This window comes from Mobula hypostoma, chromosome 22 (genome assembly GCF_963921235.1).
Source record: "Mobula hypostoma chromosome 22, sMobHyp1.1, whole genome shotgun sequence".
Taxonomy (NCBI): Eukaryota; Metazoa; Chordata; class Chondrichthyes; order Myliobatiformes; family Myliobatidae; genus Mobula; species Mobula hypostoma.
The window spans coordinates 34,345,491-34,367,500 of NC_086118.1; the positions used below are offsets into that span (position 1 = coordinate 34,345,491).

Sequence of the window (22,010 nt, forward strand, 5' to 3'; positions counted from 1 at the left end):
GAGTACTTGATATTAAAGTAGCTACCCCTCTTTTGTGACTCAATTTATATGATGAATAAAATACATGCTTAAAGCCCATTCTTTTTAATTTTCCATGTTCAGATTGGCTCATATGTGTTTCCTGGAGGAAAGCTATTTGTGCCCTCTCTTTTTTCAATTTAGACATAATCTTATTTCTTTTAATTGGATTCAAAACCCCATTAACATTATAGGAAATTATTTTTACCAATTCAGTTTGCATTTTTCTCTAGTAGAAAAAAAGCACTCTCCTTTTTTAACCAAACAGTAAGCAATCCCTTCTCAACAGTAAACCAAGACATATAACCACACCCTAGACATTTCTGAACGTATAACATTTGAAAATTTTTCCCGACTTCCCACAGTGAGGCCTGAGCACCGACCCGCCTCAGTTCAGAGGGATAACCTCTATCTTCACCCTGTGTTAGAGGGCCCTCAGCAGTTTGAATAGTCATAGAGAATTTTCTCCTATTTATGTCTTGACCATATTGCTATCATTCAAGTTATTCCGCCTAGTTTATTTTCAGTTACCAGTTTTCATTTTACTTTTAAGTCCGATTTACTCTTTTCAGTCATTTCTCTTAATTAATCTGTATTCTCTGTACATTCGCGTCTGAATATTTGCAGCTTTTCCTTGTAGTTTGACACTCTGGTTCGAGTGGAGCGTCCTCGCCCCACTAACTACCACGACTTCTGCCGAATCCTCTCCAGTAGCGACTCCGGTTGGGTGATAACTTTAATAGGTAGTCCCCGGTCCGCCAGGTCCAACGTTGCCTCCTCCACCATAGCGTAAGTTTTTGTCCCTTCGTCGTAAAAGACTCTCAGCCGAGCTGGATACAGGGTCTGGAATCTGATGATGTTTTCCTTCAGGATTCTCCGTGTTTCCGTATATTCCTTCCGTCTGGCAAGAATCCCCGGTGCGTAGTCGTGGTCTAAACTGATTTTGCAGTTGTTCCACATGAAACCTTTCTTTTGCCATGCTCTTTAAGCACCTCTTCCTTCGTTCTGTAACTGAGAAATCTGATCAGAATCGATCTGGGCTGGGCGCCTGCCGGAGGCTGTGGTGCCAACGCGCGTTGAGCCCTTTCTATCTGTAGGTCTTTTGCGGCCGGTATATCAAGGTTCTCTCTAAGCAGCTTCTCCACGAAGGGAATCATCAATCCGGGTTTACCTTTGGTTCCTTCGGGAACTCTGTAGATCCTCACATTTTCCCTTCTCGAGCGGCCTTCTTGATCTATTAGTTTCCACTGGAGCTGGTCTTGTAGCTTCAGCATTTCTGCTATCACTTCCTCGGCGTTTTGTAGCTTCTCTTCAATTCCAACAATCCTCGCTTCGGCTTCATCTATCCGCGAGTTAGTTTTTACTATTTCTCCTTTAATATCTTCTAGCTGTTTGCTGTTATCTTGTCGGAACTCGCGAATCTCTCCGAGAATCAAAGACAGAGTCACCGATTCCCCCTCATTATCTCCGTCCTGGCTTGCCGTGGGGGAGCTAGGCCTGTCGCCTTGCTGCATCTCTTTATGTTTATCAGCCTTCGAAGTGGACTTTTTATTCTTGTTCTTAGACATCATCCTTGCCCCTTTTATTAATATAGTTATGCAATATTAAGTATTTGTCTAAATTCGATTTTGGGGCAGTTTACCTTCTTTTTTGTCGAGAGACCTTTTCCTTACGCCGCCATTCCCTTGATGACCCGGAAGTCCCCCCCCCCCCCCGCAAATTCATTTCAATTGAATGGATGTGGGATATGATTGTTTAAACTTTGCAATAGCTAATTGGCTTGCACACCTTATCTGATTTTCTTCCACATTAAAATCAGTGCAAAGGATAATCAAACAAGGGATCCATTTTGGATTTGCTCATTTCCCTCTGTCAAAAAATTAAAATCACTTGACTACTGATGCATAAGAGCTCAGGAATTGGGTTTTGTAAAGAAATGCTGCGAATGAGAAATCTAAAAGCCTGCATCAGCAACGGTTGACTTGGAAGCAGCTGGAATATCTGAACTCTGAAGAAATGTTCAAGTTCAAGTTTATTGCTGTTCAACTGTACACATGTCTATAGCCAAATGAAACAACTTACCTCTGGGATCAAGGTACAAAACACAGTACGTATATCCCATGCAACACACACAAGATGCTGGAGTAACTCAGCAGGTCAGGTGGCATCTATGGAGGTGAATAAACAGTTGATGTTTCAGGCCAAGACCCTTATTCAGGACATAAAAAATATTAACACAATAATATTAACATAATAAAAATTCTCTGGATGTACAAGTTGACATCAGGTGTATGTACAACATATAGTTAAACATACAACACTATAGCTACTGGTGGTAGGGTGTCCAGAAGTCTCACAACCTGGGTGAAGAGACTATTATCCAGCTTAACACAGTTCTTGTTCTTATACTGCGGTACCTTCTGCTTGACAGTGAGAGATTGTGGGATGGATGAGAGGGGTCCTTGACAAAGCTGAGGGCTCTGCAAACACAGTGCTTCTAGTAAGTGTCCTGGGATGGGGTGGAGGGAAGATAGAGACCCAGATAATTCTCATAGCAGCCCTCACAATCTGTTGCAGAGTTTTGCAGTCAGATGCCTTACAAATCCCATACCAGACAGGGATACAGCTGGTCAGGGTAATCTCGATGGTGCTCCAGTAGAATGTGATTAGAATGAGGGGGGCAGGGAGCTTCGCTCACCTCAGTCTCCTCAGGAAGTGGAGGCACTGCTGTGCTTTCTTGAGCGAAGATCATCTGTGATGTGCGCCCCAAGAAACCTGGTTCTCCTAACTCTCTCCACGGAGGAGCTGTTGAAGTGCAGTACGGAATGGTTAGCTTGCACCTTCGTGAAGTCCACATCTTGTCCACATTGAAACCCAAGGTGTTAAGTTTGCACAAGTCCACAAACCGCTCGACCACTTCTCTGTAACTTCGCTGCAACTCATCGTTGTTGCTGATGAGCAAAAGTTAATATCTTTAATTGCTGAGTTCAGCGTAAGACTTGGCCAGCATTTGGCTTAAAGTAGACTCCAAGTTAAGATCCAATAATTTTCTTTCAATATTACAGTGATTAACAGATCCATCAGAATAGAGTCAGCACCAAAATTTTAGTCATAATTAATCGTTCCAATACTGTGAAGGAGTTGCTTACAGTCGAGGAAAATTATTTGCTGAAAGGAACATAGAAGGTGTACACAGCCTATGATTTACATACTTATCATACTTTACATACCGATGCGGCAGAGAGGGCCTCAAGATGGCTGTGGCTCAACAGAGGGGAGCCATGGAGTCATAAGTAGCTAGCCATCTGGACACAAGCTGGGGTCTGATCAGCCCCGGCTGGGTCACCTGGAGGAGGTTGTATGATGTTGAAAGACCCGAAACACCCGATGATTCCAGGAACATCACTGAAGATGTGTCCAGAAGCATCAGTGGATGTATGTAAACAGCAATATATACTTAAATTGTATTCAATATTAATACACTTGAAGATTATTATCTATTTATGTAGCACCTTTCATGTCCTTTTCAGCAAATCCTAACATGCTTTACAGCTTTTCCCAATGCAGTCTCTGTTTAATGAGGCAAACATTGGAACCAATTTACATACTGTAAGCTTCTATAAACAGAAATGGAATAATGAATCAGTGTTTTTGTGGAGACACAGGACGCTGGAAATGCTGTAATCCAGCACAAAAATCAGACTGCTGGAGGAACCCAAGGCAGAGAGTGTATAGACGGGAGATTGCCAGTATTAAGAGGAAGGGACGAGGCAGAGACTGGCTGGTGATAGATGGTGTATTTTTCTTAAATGCTAGTGCTTACTAATGATTTTTGCAAACCTCGGTCATGAAGCAGAACTTCCATCTCCCAATTAACTGAAGTGTTTAAATTCATCATTCCTTGCAGAAGTATAGTAAATTTTAACAGATGTGAAATAATCATAGTTGAATTACTTGGATATTATCAAAGCTAACATAATAGCTACATTTAAAAAAGAAGTTCCCAATTGTTCAAAATGAGAGCTAAACACCTTATTTTTTTACTTAATGTAATTATTTAGTTGCAATTTAAAAAAAATAAAATAAAATACAGATTTTCTTGGCAGTAGATGTTGTGAAACTGGAGAGGGTGCCAAGGAGATTTACTGGGATGTTGCCTGGGACAGAGTTGTTTAGTTAAAAAGAGAAATTAGATCTGTTCTCTCTGGGACAGAGGAAGTTAGGGGACCTGATGGAGATACAGTATATAAAATTATGAGGGGTGTATATCAGGTATAACGCAGGAAGTATTCCCCTTATGGGATGCCATGGTAGTGTAGCGGTTTCTGCGACATTATTACAGCTCAGGACATCGGAGTTCAGAGCTCCATCCCGGCGCTGTCTGTAAGGCGTTTGTACATTCTCTCCATGTCCGCATGAATTTCCTCCAGATGATCTGGTTTTTCTCCTACAGTCCAAAAACATACCAGTTAGTAGGTCAATTAGTCAGTGTAAATTGGCCTATGATTAGGCTGGGGTTAAATAAGTTGGTGGGTTGCTGGGAATGTGGCCCATTGGGTGGGAAGGGCCTGTTCTGCACTCTCTCTCTAAATAACTAAATAAACAGATAATAAAACTAATGAAAATGGGTTTAGCATAAGGGGGAGATATTTGGAGGAGATTCGAAGATGAACTTCTTCACCCAGAGAGAGGAAACTACTTGGAATGCACTGTCTGAGAGAGTGATTGAAATACGAGGGGTGATTGATAAGTTCGTGACCTACGGTAGAAGGAGTCAGGTTTAGAAAACCTAGCACATTTACTTTTCAACATAGTCCACTCCTACATGTACACACTTGGGCTACGTCCATACTAGACTGGATAAATCAGTAGCCGAAGCTTTTTCTCTTCGTTTTGATCCTCCATCCACATTGAAAAGGTGTTTTCCTCCCCTGAAAACCAAGATTTTCAGAAACGCTCTCCAGAGTGAATGAATCTGGAAACGCCTAATATCTGGCGTAGTGTGTACAGAGTAACCGGCTATTTTTAAAACCGCAGTCATGACGTGCCGGAACAAATGGTGGCGGCAGCACAGCATTTCATTGTTCTCTTGAACACAACCTCCAACACCACAACAATATCTGACAATAGATGTGTAACAGCCTCACGTAACATTGTATGGAAATACAAGATAACACTGATGCAGACATAGTTTTATACATTTAACAAGGTGCTTTATTAATGCAAACATGAGGAATTCTGCAGATGCTGGAAATTCAAGCAACACACATAAAAGTTGCAGGCCAGGCAGCATCTCTAGGAAGAGGTACAGTCGACGTTTCAGGCCGAGACCTTTCGCTTGTTTTCTGTGTGTCCTGCGCATGCCCAGTAGGAGGAGATTCGCCCAAATATCCAGTTTAATGTGGACAGAGGTATTTTTAAAAATGCCTAGTGTGGCTGCCTGTTGTTTTTACGCGAAACCGGCGTTTTAAAAATTATCTGGTCTAGTGTGGATGTAGCCTTAGTCCAGCAGTCATGGAGCATTTGGATCCCTTCTTTGTAGAGGTGGTCCACAACAGGGGTGATTGATAAGTTTGTGGTCTAAGGTAGAAGGAGATGAGTTACTAACTTCAAACTTTCTGCATTATCACTCAAAGAGTTGAACTGCACGTGCATGTAATGAGAGTGTCTTGGACCTCCAGGTGGTCCACAGCAGGGGTGATTGATAAGTTCATGGCCTAAGGTAGAAGGAGATGAGTTATACAGCTCTTGTTATATGCATGTGCAGTTCAGCTCTTTGAGTGATTATGCAGAAAGTTTGAAGTTAATAACTCATCTCCTTCTATAGTAGGCCACGAACTTATCAATCACCACTGCTGTGGACCAGTTTCTGGAGGTCCAAGACACCGACTTCTACAAACAAGGGATCTGTATGCTCCACGACCGCTGTGTGTAAATCTAGGAAAAATAAATGTGCTAGGTTTTCTAAAATTGACTCATTTTACTTTAGGCCACAAACTTATCAATCACCCCTCGTAGGTTGCTTTCAGAATTTTAATAAGTATCTATATGCACTTGAATCGTTTCAGCATAGAAGACGAAGCACCAAGCGCTGAGAGATGGCATCAATACATAAGGGTGCCCATAGGTTGGTGTGTACGTGTTCCTGATTCTATTCTGTATGATTCTATGAGTTTATGACTGCGGATCTGCCGACATAATGTTAGCTAACCTATCCTTGAATCAGGGTCAGCACAATTTAATTAAATTTGGCAAATTTCCGGCAACATCTCTGCGTGTTTGGAAGCTCTGTGCTTGGGAAATGCATAAACTCATACCATTGTACCTTGAGAGGGGAAAAAAAAAAGTAACCTTTAAAGTAGCTAGGTGATGTGAAAATACTGTTCTACCATTTGGCAGTTACTCCATAATGCAGTAATTCAGCAACTATCCTACCACGTTCAATTGAAAAGTTGATTCTATTCTTCCTTCCTTGGTCATGACGGGTACCTTTCCACACAAGTGTTGTGGGTGATCACTGTCACTGAGGCAGTAAAAGCTGAAAAGGAGACATACAATGTCAGTTCATAATTAGTGATATAGAACCACTCAGCTCAGAAGAGTTATGGGATAGAAGCTTGATGGAATGTGACTCCAGTTTTACACTGGAGTGTGGTATTGGAGATGAAAGCTATTCACATTTTATGTATCTTTGTTTACATCTGTTCTGGGTATCTTTACATGTGTTATGTTATGTCTTCTGATTAAGCTGCGTTATACCTCAGTGTTTCATTATGAAAAGTTTTAAAAGTGAATTTGCTTTCGCCATTAACCTATAAAGTGGACAGCTGGGATGTTCCTATGGAACTGTCTGATGATCCAGTGAAATCAACAGTGTCAAACTCTTACACTTCCTGAAGATTCCTAAATTCATAATTTTTTAAAACAGATTTCTTTTTCATGTCCTACAATATATTTTAATCAATATAATAGCATATTTCTTGAAGATTTAGGAGTGTAGTTAAAGCAATTTGCTGAGTTGGGAATGTTTGTTATTCAAAATTAGAATATTGATCTTTGACAGCAAAGTATTCAACAGAGAGCTAAAACAACTCTTACAGCAGCCAAATTTATGGTCTATGAGTACTAAATTATGGATAGTTTTTGTGTCATATACCTGCAGGAAATGTGCTCCATTATCATTTTATATTGAACACTAAAACTGAGTGTAAAGGATATTTTTGCATAATGGCCAGTGCTGAATTTGAACATTAGCCTTATTGTTGCTGATGACTTCAGTCATACCAACAGAAAACAGTCCTGCCAAAGTTCAGAAGCAGAAGTAGAATCAGGTTTAATATCACTGGTGTATGTTATGTTGTGAAATTTGTTAACTTTGCGGCAGCAATACAATGCAATACATGATAAATATAGGAAAACAAACTGTGAATTATAGTAAGTATATATTTATGTATATTAAATGGTTTAGTTAAGTAAGTAGTGCAGAGACAGAAATAATGTCATGAGGTAGTGTTCATGGGTTCAATGTCCATTCAGAAATTGGATGGCAAAAGGGAAGAAGATACTACTGAATCGTTGAGTGTGTGTGCCTTCAGGCTTCCATACCTTCTTCCTGATGGTAACAATGAGAAGAGGGCATGTCCTGGGTGTTGGGGGTCCTTAATGATTGACTCAGCCTTTCTGAGACACTGCTCCTTGAAGATGTCTTGGATTCTATGGCAGCTAGTACCCATGATGGAGCCGACTAATTTTACAATTCTCTGCAGTTTTACACAGATCCTGTGCAGTATAGCTTCCCACCCGCTGCATACCAATTAAACAAGTTCTACCAACATGTCAACTTCGCAAGCAGAGAAGAGAATATATTACATCTGGTCTATACCAACGTCCATGGAGCCTACAAGGTTGCACCCCACTCCCACTTCGGACACTCAGACCACATATCCATTTGGCTAATCCCTGCATACAGACCATTGGTTAAATGAGTAAAACCAGTTTACAGGAAGATCAGGACCTGGCCAGAACGTGTCACCTCAGCACTGCAGGACTGTTTTGAAAATACAAGACTGAAGCGTATTCAGTAAGGCGGCTACCTACGATCATCACGTCAACATTAATGAGCATGTGGAATCGGTGACTGGCTACATAGGAAAATCCTTTGTGAATGTTACTGTGATTAAACACTACACTGCCAGGGCAACTCAGAAACCATGGCTGACTGCAGAAGTTCGTCCACTGCTTAGGCAGCCGATGACTCTAAGGCCAGCGAGAGCCATGATCTGTGCAATTAGGAAGACAAAATGAGAGTTCTCCAGAAAATTCATAGACACTTTTGTGGTACTAGGGACAATTACAAGTCCACCCGGTGCGTCAATGACAACGCAGCCTCCCTTCGTGATAGGCTAAACGCCTTCTATGCACGATTTGACACAGTGACATCAAGGAAAGCCCCCTCCCTCCCTGAGGAACAGGCACCTTGACAGGCCATAGCCAAGGTAAGGAGGATCCTAGCCAGGTAAACCTCTGCAAAGTCGCGGAGCCAGACATCATATATGGTTGGGTGCTGAGGGATTGTGCGGCCCAGCTAAGAGAGGTCCTAATGGACATTTTAACATCTCTTTGCAACAGTCCACTGTCCCTGCAGGCTTCAAGGTAGCCCCATCATTCTGGTGCACAAGAGAGCAACAGTAACTGGCCTTAACGATTACCAACCAGTGGCAGTGACCTCCCAATCATGAAGTGCTTTGAGCAGCTGATGATGGATTCTATAAAATCCCACCTTCCAGCAACATCGGACCTTTTACAGTTCATCTGCTGCTCAAACTGGTCCACTGGTGATGCCATAGCTTTGGCCCTCCATTCTATCATCTCCCACCTAGAAACCAAACCTCATACACCAGGATGTTGTTCATCAAGTTCAGCTCAGCATTGAACACGATCATCCCTCAGAGGCTGGTGGGTAAACTGTCCTTGTTGGGACTTAACACCCCTCTCTGGAATTGGATCTTAGTCTTCTTGATGGAAAGACCGCAATCAGTCCAAGTTAGCAGCAATATCTCAAGCTCTATCATGCTGAGCACTGGTGTCCCCCAGGACTGTATGCTCAGTTCGCCGATTGTGCAACAATGATGAGTCGGCATATGAAGAGGAGGTGGAAAGGTGTGTCAAATGGTGTGAGAACAACAACCTGAGAACATGGACAAGACAAAAAAATATGATTGTGGACTAAAGGCAGTCAGAGATCAACCACTCTCCATTTCAATTAATAGCTCTGCCGTTTCTGAGAGTGGGGAGTACAAAGTTGATTGGTGTGCACATAACGGAATATCTAACCTTGACCCATTACACCTCCCTATTAGTTCAGAAAGCACAGCAGAGTTTACACTTTCCAAAGAGATTGAGACATGCGAGGCTCACCACCCCCATTCTAAAAGCCTTCTACAGGAGCACCATTGAGAGTGTCCGGTCTGCCTGCATCATTGACTGGTATGGAAGCTGCAAGGATCAGACCACAAGACACAACAGAGGATAGAAAGGATCACCGGGGTCTCCTTCTCCCTTATTTGTGACATTTACTGGGAGCATTGTATATTCATTAAAAGCGTTGTTGAGGATCCCTACCACATATCCCACAATCTCCTTGACCCACTACTGTCAGGAAGGAGGTACAGGAGCATCAAGACTAGGACTGCCAGACCGAGTAACATTTTGTTCCCCCAGGATGTGAGAATAATGAATGCCCTGGCACCACCGAGCTGTTTACTGTTTACCTATGCTGCACACTTCATGTGCATTTTGAATTATATTTTATTAACTTATTTTGGAAATATTTTGTGTTATGTACTGCGTGTAGTCTATGTATTGTGGTCCAGAGGAACGCTTTTCATTTGGTTGTATACATGTACAGTCTCACGGCAATAAACTTGCACTTGAACCTACACCCAATCCAAAAGGTCAGTGCACTTCATCACATACAGAGTTTTCCTGTATAATGTATCTCAAGGTTTGTAATGGAGGGCCTTAATTATTATTTACAGTTTTAAATTCTTGGAGCTGATTATCACCAAAATGTCGCTTGAATCTTCTCACAGCTCCAAAATGAATTTGCAGTCATGGTGTTCATCATTGTGACCTGCTTCATTGACTGCACTGATAATCTGTCCTCGCAGGACACAGCAGTTAGTATCAAATGTTTAGTGAATCTCAAAGGATGATCAATTGAATGGAATTGACTTTATATTACTTACATCCTTCATATATCTAAGGAGTAAAAATGTTTTCGTTACATTTCCATCTATATGTACAATGTGCAATTTATAGTAATTTATAATAAATAGTATGTTTAACAGGACAGACAATATAACATAAAAATACAGTTGTCAGCATGAATTAGTCAGTCTGATGGCCTGGTGGAAGAAGCTGTTTCAGAGACTGCTGGTCCTGGCTCTTATGCTGCAGTACCGTTTCCAGGATGTTAGCAGTTGGAATAGACCATAGTTGGGGTGACTCCGGTTTCCAATGATCCTTCGGGCCCTTTTTTCACACCTGTCTTTGTAAATGTCCTGAATCATGGAAAGTTCACATCTACAGATGCGCTGGGCTGTCCGCACCATTCTCTGCAGAGTCCTGCGATTGAGGGAAGTACAGTCCCCATACTGGGCAGTGATGCAGCCAGTCAGGATGCTCTCAATTGTGCCCCTGTAGAAAGTTCTTAGGATTTTGAGGCCCATACCAAACTTCTTCAACTGTCTGAGGTGAAAGGGGTGCTGTTGTGCCTTTTTCACCTCACAGCCAGAATGGACAGACCACGTGAGATCCTCGGTGATGTTTATGCGATCGGTTAGGTAGGCGAATTGTAGGTGTCCAGTGTGGGTGGTAGCGTTCTACAGATGTAGTCCTTGACCAGCCTCTCATTTGCTTATTATTGAGGTGAGTGTGACAGGATGCCAGTCATTTAGGTCTTTTTGGGTATAGGTTGTTTTGAAGCAGAAGGACACTCTACACTGGGAGAGGGAGAGATTAAAAATGTCTGTAAACACACTTGCAGTTGTGCCACGCACACTTTGAGTACCTACCCTGGTACACATTACTTTCCTTGATGTGTAAAGTAAAATAAACGACATATGAAATAAAAATGAACACAGCCATCTGAATTTACAGTCATATAAAGGCACATAGATGAGAATAAAAAGGCTATGGAGTTGCAGCCACTATAACTTTTTAGACAAAAAAGAAAGAAAAATGCTGGATGTACTGAACAGATCAGGTAACATCTTTGTGGAGAGAACCAGTTAATGCTTCAGTTCATTGAACTTCTAAAATGCTCTTTTAATGAAATCCATCACTTTGGAATATTAACGGTCTCAAATAATATTTCAGCCAACACTTGAATTCAGTCACTAAATGAGAGAACCTTCCTCAACTGTCTTAGTTTCTCCCCTGTTCCCCAAGAAAACTCCCAAAAGGAGCATGTCACCATGTCTCAGTATAGTACAGTAGGTAGGGTCTTCAACCCAATATTAAATATAAGAAAATGGTAAATCAAGTGAAAGGATTCAACAAGCGAACTGCTGGAGGGATTCAGTGGGCTGAGCAATATCTGTGGGTAGAGAAGGGAATTGCTAACATTTCAGGTCGAGACTCTACATTAGGAGTGAGTGGGGGGGGGAGATAGCTGGTATAAAGAGGAGAGAGAAAGGGCTGAGACAGGAGCCGATAGATGACAGATAGATTGGCGGGGGGGGGGTGGTGGTGAGGAATGGTGGACAGAACGAGCCATGTGGGGCTGGGAGTGTGGTGGAGTTAGGAGACAGAAAGAGAAGGATGATAAGTATAAGCAGATGAGGGGAAAATAAGGTCACATGGTGCCAGAAGGGAGAAGGAGAAGGTATAAGTAGATACTGTGGTAAGTGGAGCCACAAAGTCTGGAAGTCCTGGACTCTGAAAAGTAAGGAAGATGAAAATAGGAATTATTAAGGTAAAGATGAAGGGCAGATGGAACCAGAGGGGGAATAGATATGATAGATGAAGTACATGGGTGGTAGACGGACAAATCTGGGAAAGGGGGGCATGGGTGCAAATGAGTGATGGGGGGGCTAGAGTTAGGAGCAGATATGGGAAAGGAACAAAAATGGGAAGACTGGCATGGATGGGAAATAGAGAGGGGGGGGCATGAGTTAAGGGTTACCTGAAATTGTTCAGTGTTCATACAATTGGGTTGTAGACTTTGTCAACCTTAAATTCTCTTTATTTTGCTCTGCGCAGTTGCAGATATCCAGTGCCTGTCTTTTTGCCACACAGTGCCACTCTTGCTTATACAGTGACTAGGCGGGAAATGTCTTCTAACCTTAAAGTTTAAAATAAATTTATTATCAATGTACATATATGTCACCATATACAATCCTGAGGTTCATGTTCTTGCGGGCACTCTCAGTAAATCTAATAACCATAATAGAATCAATGAAAGACCGCACCCAACAAGGCAGACAACCAATGTGCAGACAACAAACTGTGTAAATACAAAAGGAAGAAAATAAATAAATAAGCAATAAATATTGAGAAGGTGAGGTGAAGAGTCCTTGAAAATGAGTTAATAGGCTGTAGGAATAGTTCAGTGATGGGGCAAGTGAAGCTGAGGGGAGGTATCTACTTTGGTTCAAGAGCCTGATGGTTGAGGGGTAATAACTGTTCCTGAACCTGGTGGTGTGAGTACTGATGCTCCTGTACCTTCTTCCTGATGGCAGCAGTGAGAAGAGAGCATGTTCTGGACGGTGGGGGGTAGGGGTTCCCTGATGATGATCGGTGCTGCTTTCCTGCGACAATGCTCCACGTAGATGTGCTCAATGGTGGGGAGGGTTTTACCTGTATGGACTGGGCTGTACTCACCACTTTTTGTAGGATTTTCCATTCAAGGGCATTGATGTGATGTAGACAACCAATATACTCTCCACCACACATCTATAGAAGTTTGTCAAAGTTTTAGATGTCATGCCAAATCTTCACAAACTTCTAAGGAAGTAGAGGTGATGTTGTGCTCTCTTTGTAATTGCACTTATGTGTTGGGCCCAGGACAGGTCCTCAGAAATGATAACACCGAGGAACTTAAAGTGACTTTCTCTACCTCTGATCTCCCGATGAGGACTAACTTATAGACCTTCAGTTTCTTCCTCCTGAAGTCAATTATCAGCTCCCTGGTCTTGCTGACATTCAGTAAGAGCTTGTTGTGGTACCACCCAACCAGATTTTAATTCTTCTTCCGATATGCTGATTTGACACCGCCTTTGATTTGGCCAACAGTGGTGTCATCAGCAAACTTGAATATGGCATTGGAGCTGTGCTTAGCCACACAGTCATAGGTGTAAAGTGAGTAGAGCAAGGGGCTAAGCACACAGCCTTGTGGTGCACCTGTACTGATGGCGATCATGGAGGAGATGTTGTTGCCAATTGGAACTTACTGGGTTTGCAAGTGAGGAAATGGGGAATCCAGTTGCACAAGGAGGTATGTGAACCTGTTGTGCCAGTAGGTAAATTGGAGCAAATCCAAGTTGCTTCTCAGGCAAGATTTGATATGCTTCAACGCCAACCTCTTTGAGTACTCAACTCTGACGTTTATTATTTGGAAGAAGTTGCTGGACTTGTGTTTGACAGAAAACAAAGCTTATTGTTGTTTTAGGAAATTATTTGCAGATGATGCACGAATGTTACTTAGTCACTGCAGTATTGAAAAATAAGTGCAGAACACATTGGTCAGACAGATCTTGGTACTTTGGTACTTCCATCCAGCACCAACAATGTGACAGTCGCAAGCTGGTAGGCAGCAGGGTGGCTATAACCTTTGTAGAGAGTTGTTCAATTTTGTAAAAGAACTATTAGCTTTTGGGTAGTATACTTGGGAGTGTCAATAAATTGATGTTCACACAGAAGGAAGGCAAATCAACCAAGTGGATTGTGACCATATCAGAGGCTCTGAGCAGGACATTATGTTCTGCACTGACGCTCTTGATGATATTTAAGTGCACAGACTCTGTAACATATGATGTAAGTAATTTCAATTTAAAACATAATATTTCTGTTCTGCTTGACAGACCCAAGGACAGTAATTCCCAAAATGGGGAACAACCTAATGGTGGGAAAACCAGTGGGAAAAGAGCACTGGAAGAGGAGGATGGGAATCTTGAATCCCTTTCAAAGAATAAACAGAAAAAGAAAGCACGAAATCCAAAAAAAAATTTTGATACCTCAGTGAAACGTAAGTTTTCTAATTTGGGATCTACGTGAAGGATGAAGCCAATTTTATAGATGGGTACACTGAGTTATTAGTCCTGCACTGGTCCCAGTCAAAGTGTGATGTTTTGATCAGAATATACTTTAAGTTTGAATACTTATGGAATCCTGTACAGCACAAAACTCCACAACATCTTGAGTTCAAGCAAAGAAACCAAATTACTGGTCAACTGCTAAATATTTGAGTTCCTTCCGAGTACAGTGAGCTGTGTTCTTTGCTCAGCCCCGTGGTTGTTGCCCATTGAATCTATGGCAAAAGACTCATCATGGATTTCCAAACACAACATATCTTGTTCTGCTTCAATGCACCATGTAGTGATTCGACTTGTATGAACACATGAAAGGCATGCTTTTCACTGTATCAATAATAGACCAATATCAATACCAATCCTGCTAAAGTATTTAAAATCATTCTTAAAAGTGAGTCATGCAAGATGCTACTTGGAAGCAGAATTAATAAAATTCTAGACTAACTGCATTCTTTCAATCCTTGAATTCTCTGTTCATGGTTCCAAAATGAAGGAGAAACCAAAGGACATATGACACAGTGACATAAATTAAAATCCAATAACATCAAAGCACTATCTGAGTGAAGCTGGATTTTATTATAGTGATCACTTGGCCTGAATGAAGTTGAAGGAAACCAGAAGTATTTTTTTCAGGTCTTCTATTAGTAGGAATGGGGAATAAGGCATGGTAATTACACAAAATATAAAATGTCAGCTTCAAAAGAAGACTGTTCACTCATCGAGACTGTTCTAGCCCAATTTGTATCCTAGTCCTTTTTCATAGAGACATAGAGAAGTACAGCACAGAAACAGGCCCTTCAGCCCAACTAGTTCATGCTGAAACTGCCTAGTCTCATGGACCTACACCAGGACCCGAGCCCTCCATATCCCTACTATCCATGTACCAATCACCTATCCAGACTTCTCTTAAATGTTGACATGAAGCACACATGCACCGCTTATGTTGACAGCTCATTCCTCACTCTCATGATCCTCTAAGTGAAGAAGTTTCCCTTCATGTTCCTCTTAAACTTCTCACCTTTCACCCTTAACCCATAACATTTGGTTGTGGTCCCTCCCAACCTCAGTGGAAAAAGCCTGCTGCTTATATTTACCCTATTTATAACCCTCATAATTTCGTATACCTCTATTAATTCTCCTCTCAATCTGCTATATTGTAAAGAATACAGTTCTAACCTATTCAATCTTTCCTTATATCTCAGGTCCACCAAACCCAGCAAAATCCTTGTAAATTTTCTCTGTACCCTTTCAACTTTGTTTACATCTTTCCTGTAGGTAGGTGACCAAAACTTCACACAATACTCCAAATTAGGCCTCACCAATGTCTTATACAACTTCAACATATCAGCCTATCTCCTGTACTCAGTACATTGATTTATGAAGGCCAGTGTGCTTTATTTATGACCCTATCTATCTGTCACACTACTTTCAATGAGTTCTGGACCTGTATTCCCAGACCCCTTTGTTCTATCACACTCCTCAGTGCCCTACCATTCATGCCATAGAATTGAAGATTATAGCACAGTAACATGGCAACATGTGCATCAGTCTGTATTTGTAAGCGCCACATGGTCATTCCTTCTTGTCATCCATGTTCTGTATTTAATTTCCCTTTAAAATCATTTATAGAATCCACTTTGAAATTGTATGTGGTGGTAAATTCAAAATCAAATGCATTCTGTTTAAAGACTTTTTTCCAACTTCCATTAATTTGTTCAAAAGCCTTGATGGATACAGGCCTGTAAATAATCTTTTACCACTATCCTCTGAAATTCTGTAATAATCTTGAACACAGTTTATGTGTTTAAGATTCTAGACGTGGAGGCTCACAGTAAGTGATAGATAATTTAGATCTGAAATAAGAAATCCTCACTGATAGGGGTGAATCATTGGAATCCTTTACTTAAGAAAGCTGCGCAGGTTTAAACATTGAGTTTATTGAGATCAATAATTTTATGGATATTAGATGAATTGAGGGATAGGCAATGAACTGTTTGTTGAGGTCAATGTCTTATTGAATGGGGAAGCAGGTTTAAGGGGCTGCTATTGTTCCTGCTTCTTATGTTTTCCCTGTCTCATTCCCAAGTATCATCCCACTTAATCCACATTGCATCTTGCCATGCTTTCTGTATCCACTTTTTTATTGAAGGTTGCAAAATTGTAAATACAGTTTCAGTGATGTCTTATATACTTTTTCTTACTTAATTCCTTCATATATAAATACCAGATTAATTCATTGCTTTGAGCTTGGTTTTAATAAGCGCTATGGCCTGGGTTTTGCAGCCAAGAGCCACTGACAACAATTGGCAATAGACTCATTTCAGAAGCGCCACTTAATCCCCAGGGGTCCTGCCAGTGGGAACTGGTGATGGTCAGTGAGTCAATCTTCTATAACTGTTTTTTGTGTAAATTTGTGTGCTTGCAAAGTGGTATACCCAAAGAGGGGCCACATTATCTTCATACACAAAATAAGATATGAAAACTAGAGTAAGTTTCTCCCTTGGATTCTGTCTGAACAGTTAGGGGAGAAAAGTACTGTTCAAATTTTTAGGAACTTTCAGCCACTTTCAAAAACTTGGAGAAATTTATTTTCAAAACATAGCTTTTTGAAAATTTAAAAATTTGTATCAACAAGCCAAATGAGAGATTTATTTTGAATCTTTTCAAATTAATATGCATTCCGAAAGTTCTTTTTTACAAATTAACAAGCCACTGGGATGATTTTTTGAAAGTCTTGAATTAAAATCTGCTACTTGGGTCCCTCGCAGCTTTTGTCTTCTATTAAAACCCTCCACTATGGGAAAATACTTCTTGCACCTTCTAGGACCTGGTGCAAAATCTATGGGTGAGTTATATTCCTACATTTGGGAAAAAAACACAAATTCGCATTGCTTTGTTTGTTAATTCCTGTTTCAGAAATATCATCATCACAGCCTGCAGGATTGTAATGCATGGCTGACAGCATCTTCAGGATTTTCATATTAAAATATACTACATGGACATCCTAAGGTTGATGTCAGTTTCAGTTAATGGTGCTGACTGTCAGTAGTTTCTCTGAGCAATAATGGTAGCTTCACTGTCATTACTATTGTAAAATCCTGTGTCTTCATTCTGTTCTATGGCTTTAATTGTGCTCCATTGAACATCTGAATGTGCATGATAAATATTTCAATTTTTCCATTCCTTTTTCCCAAAATGAACAACTTCACATTTATCTTGTTCACCAGTTGACGCATTTTGTTGTTCATTTGTCCCGTTATATGAAAGCTGAATTTGAAAGTTTGCTTTGCTCTCTTTAACAGTTAAAAGCTAACTGAAGGGGTGTTTATCCAATCCAGGACATCTGGGATTTAGTTTGTGCCTACATGTCTTCAACAATGAAACAGAAATGCTGTCAATCAATGCATTTTGGTGATGGGGGGATGGTAAAACTTGAACCTTTATATATTCTAGTTGAACAACTCTTGTGTTCTTTGGTTAAGGTACCTGTACATTGATCCATTTAAGGTGAGATGATCAGAAGTTTAGTTAAGGTTTACATTTTTAAAGAACATTTAAATGGGGGGGGGGGAGAGGAAGGAGCATAGGAGTGAAATTTATTGTCTCGCCAACCAAAGGTACATCCGTCAATGAAGGAGAAATTAAATTTAGGACTGATCAGGAGGACAGAATTGGAGGAGCTTTGATTTCTTGGTGAGTTATAAAGCTGTAGGAAGAAGACTATTTCTGACCACCTAAAGAAGCAAGGATGAGAATTTTAAAATTGAATTGAGAGCCATTATATTAAAAAAAAGACATGTGACTGGAGAACTAGATGGTGCAAATTAGAACCAGAGCAGCACATTTTTATATGACATCAAATTTATAGAGAGAAAAAGAAAATATGCCAATCCTGGGTGTATAGAAACAATTAAACCTATGGCTGATGAAGGCAAGAATGTAGGTTTCAATACAAACACAAGAAAATCTGCAGATGCTGGAAATCCAAGCAACACACACAAAATGCTGGAGGAACTGAGCAGGCCAGGCAGCATCTATGGAAAAGAACTGTTTCGAGCCAAGACCCTTCATCGAAATGCATCTGGTTTTACACTTTACAATTGTATATTGATGTTTTCAAAGATTTTGTGAACTTAGACATAAGAATGATAAAATCGGTTTCCTTATAACATTTTTTTTCTTAATTTTCAGCTAAGTATGTGAAATGTGAACAGTGTGGGAATCCAAAGGTAAGATATCTTTATTCATTTTTCAGGATATGTGCATTGTTGGGGAGGCCGGCAGTTATTGCATGTCTGTAATTAGCCTTGTGAGTCACTATCTTGAACTATGGCTGTGCTTCTAGTGAAGATACTCTCATAAAGCAATTTGAGAAGGATATCCCACTGATGACAAGGAAACAGCAGTATATTTCCAAGTTAGAATGGTCGGTGACCTGGAAGGGAACCTGCAAGTAGTGATGTTCCCACACACCTTATCATGGGCAGTAGGTTAGGGAAGTGCTATCGGAACGTCATGGATTTTTATTCTGTACTCAACAGGATTATATCCAGAGCCTTACTAAATTGGCCATAAATTTAAAATGACTAATCAAAATCATGTCAACAAAATAGCAAGTGGAGATTTACTCATTTTGATAGTTGTTGCCATTTATTGCCTTTTAACGGTTATCTCTTTTACATCTCTTTATATTTTATCATATAATATTCATTGTGTATTATATCTTTTTATCCAAGTAGAGTATGAAAATGATACAAAATTTTCCTATTGGCTCTGCATATGTCATTAATAGTTATAGATGTCATTAATTTGCTTTTTGTTTTCTTCTCATCTTTCTAAAATCAATGCATTTTGTAAGGTTTCTCCAAAAGTTAGTTTTCAGTATTTTATTTTGATGTAGGATTGATCAGGCTTTTGTAACTGTTACGTTGTTCTTGCATTCATTTTCAAAATTTTATGCACATGAGTATTATGTGAACTCAGCAAATCTAAATCAAGTATTAGTTAGTGCACAGGACACCCCAACATCAAAAAGTTAATTTGAATTGGTTAATCTGTTTACTCTGACATCAACACATTGGGAAGTACCCACATTAGCTTAGTGGTTCATTTTGTGAACCAGGTGTTAGATTCCACTTCCACTTCCCAACTGGGCAGATCATGGCCAGTAACTTCAGGAGCCTGCAGTTAATGTCATGCTCCCGTACAGGGCAAAGAAAAAGTTTCTAAGGTTCTAGTCTATTTGCTGTGCAGTGTAACTGCTTGAAAACACATGCATATCACTAATGAGGTAAACAGGATCTGATTCAGCTGCCATCTTTTCCATGAACCTGTTGGCTTATCATGACTAGTCAATGGCTGAGCACAGTGTAAAGAAGCATCTGGTGCTAGGAATTAGTTCCCGCTGGATAGAGTAGGGTGAGGTTTTTGGAAATGCTATTACGAAGATTTACAACACTTTACTAGTCCAACTGTTAACCGGTGGTTAAATACACTGGAATCAGTTGCTTTATATTATAGTTCAGATGTTCAGAAAACTCTGTGAAATAATGTACAGACTCCTTAAGAACATAAGATAAGATGGAACAAATGGCCTAATTCTGTTCCCATATCCTATGGTCTTAAGAGCAGAATTAGGCCATTTTGGCCCACCGAGTCTGTTCATTATTTCATCATGGCTGATCCATTCCCCTTTCAGTCCCAGTCTCTTGCCTTCTCCCCATAACCCTTCATGCCCTGATAATCAACAATGTTCCAACCTCTGCCTTAAATATACCCAGTGACTTGACCTGTAGAGCCACCTGTGGCAACGAATTCCACAGATTTACCACTCGCTGACTAAAGAAATTCCTTTTCACCTCTGTTCTAAATTGACATCCATCTATTCTGAGGCTGTGCCCTCTGATCCTAGACTCTCTCACCATTGGAAGCATCCTCTCCACATCTATTCCATTGATGCCGTTCAACATTCGATAGGTTTCAATGAGATTCCCCCCCATTCTTCTGAATTCCAGTGAGTACAGGTCCACAGCCATCGAACGCTTTTCATATGGTAAGCCTTTCAATCCTGGAATCATTTCCGTGAACCTGCTTTGAACCCTCTCCAATGTCAGTACATCCTTTCTTAGATAAGGGGCCCAAAACTGGTCACAATACTCCAAATGATGCCTGATCAGTGCATTATAAAGCCTCAACATTACATCCTTGCTTTTATATTCTAGTCCTCTCGAAATGAATGCAAACATTGTATTTCTTTCCTCACCACCAGCTCAACCTGCTAATTAACCTTTAGGGAATCCTGCACTGGCACTTCTTTGTCCATTTTCCTAATCTGTTTAAGTCCTTCTGTAGCCTCTCTGCTTCCTCAAAACTACCTGCCCCTTCACCTACCTTCATATCGTCCAGAAACTTGGCCACAAAGCCATCAATTTCATCATCCAAATCATTAACATATAAAGTAAAAATAACACATACCCCAGTGAAACATCACAAGTTATCAGCAGCCAACTAGTAAAGGCTCCCTTTATTCCCGCTCTTTGCCTCCAGCCAGTCAGCCAATGCTTTTTCCATGCTAGTACCTCTCCTGTAATACCATGGATTCTTGTTAAGCAGCTTCATGTGTGGCACATGAGGTCTTCTGAAAGTCCAAGTAAGAACGTTGACTGATTCTCCTCTGTCTATCCTGTTTCTTATTTCTTTAAAGAGTTTCAACAAATGTGTCAGGCAGGATTTTCCCTTAAGGAAACCATGCTGACTTTTGCCTACTTTATCATGTGCCTCCAAGTACCACAAAACCACATTCATAACAATCGACTGCAACCTCTTCCCAACCACTGAGGTCAGACTAACTGGCCTATAATTTCTCTTCCTTCTTGAAGAGTGGAGTGACGTTTACAATAAAAAAAACAGAAAACAAAAAACAAAAAAGATCGGGTGAAAAACACAGAATACAAAAATACCATAAGACTGAAAAAGAAATCCACATCCAAAACACAAAAAACCTGGGCACACTCTCCTCTCCGTAGCAAAGCGATCTCACCAGTGATTAAAAGGCAGTCTGCCCTCTCCAGCAGCAGAGTGACCCCCCCCCCCAGTAATAAAAAGGCAGGCAGCCAGCATTTCAATCTCCCTCATCACTTTAAACGGCAAACAATGGAAGTTTTATTTGGCGAAATGGAGTCAAACATTAGCTCATAGCTTTCTTGCTGCGTGGTTCCCCCACACTGCCTCTGCCTCCTGGAATCCCCTCGAAGACTGCAGAGCACTGAAACACCCGAATGACCTCCAAACTGCAAATCACAGGTTCCAACCTTTCCAGAATCACATTCAAGACAAAAAAACAAATGTAAAAGACATAAAGGAAGTGAACTGTTTGGTTTCATGATCTATCCAGAAGATGTTGACTGAAGGACTGTTGTAAGCAGGTGCCATCTTGACCAGAAATCAGAGGAATGTCAATCTGATGTATGTCTCATCTGCTGCACTTAATTTCCATGGCTGACCACTGCGTTTCTGGTCCTCAGCCTTGCCTGTTTCTTTATGCTTCTTCAGAAGAGCAAGGACAGCACATCTTGAAATTCCTGTCTGGCGCACATTTTCTGCTTGCTTGGGAGAGTCCTTGCTGTTGCAGGGTGACCACCATGTGTCCTGTTGCCATGGTGTAAGAATTGATGATTTGAA

General features: G+C 40.8%; 1 protein-coding gene across 2 annotated transcripts in view; it reads left to right on the top strand.

The window, feature by feature from the left end:
• The window catches only part of dus1l (dihydrouridine synthase 1-like (S. cerevisiae)), a 62,739-nt gene that overhangs the window by 32,893 nt on the left and 7,836 nt on the right, over nucleotides 1-22,010 (top strand). For both annotated transcript variants that reach the window (XM_063074426.1, XM_063074427.1), the window contains 2 exons: nucleotides 14,103-14,266; nucleotides 18,522-18,559. In XM_063074426.1, coding sequence (XP_062930496.1) covers nucleotides 14,103-14,266; nucleotides 18,522-18,559 — 202 coding nt within the window. The remainder of the gene's footprint in view (nucleotides 1-14,102; nucleotides 14,267-18,521; nucleotides 18,560-22,010) is intronic.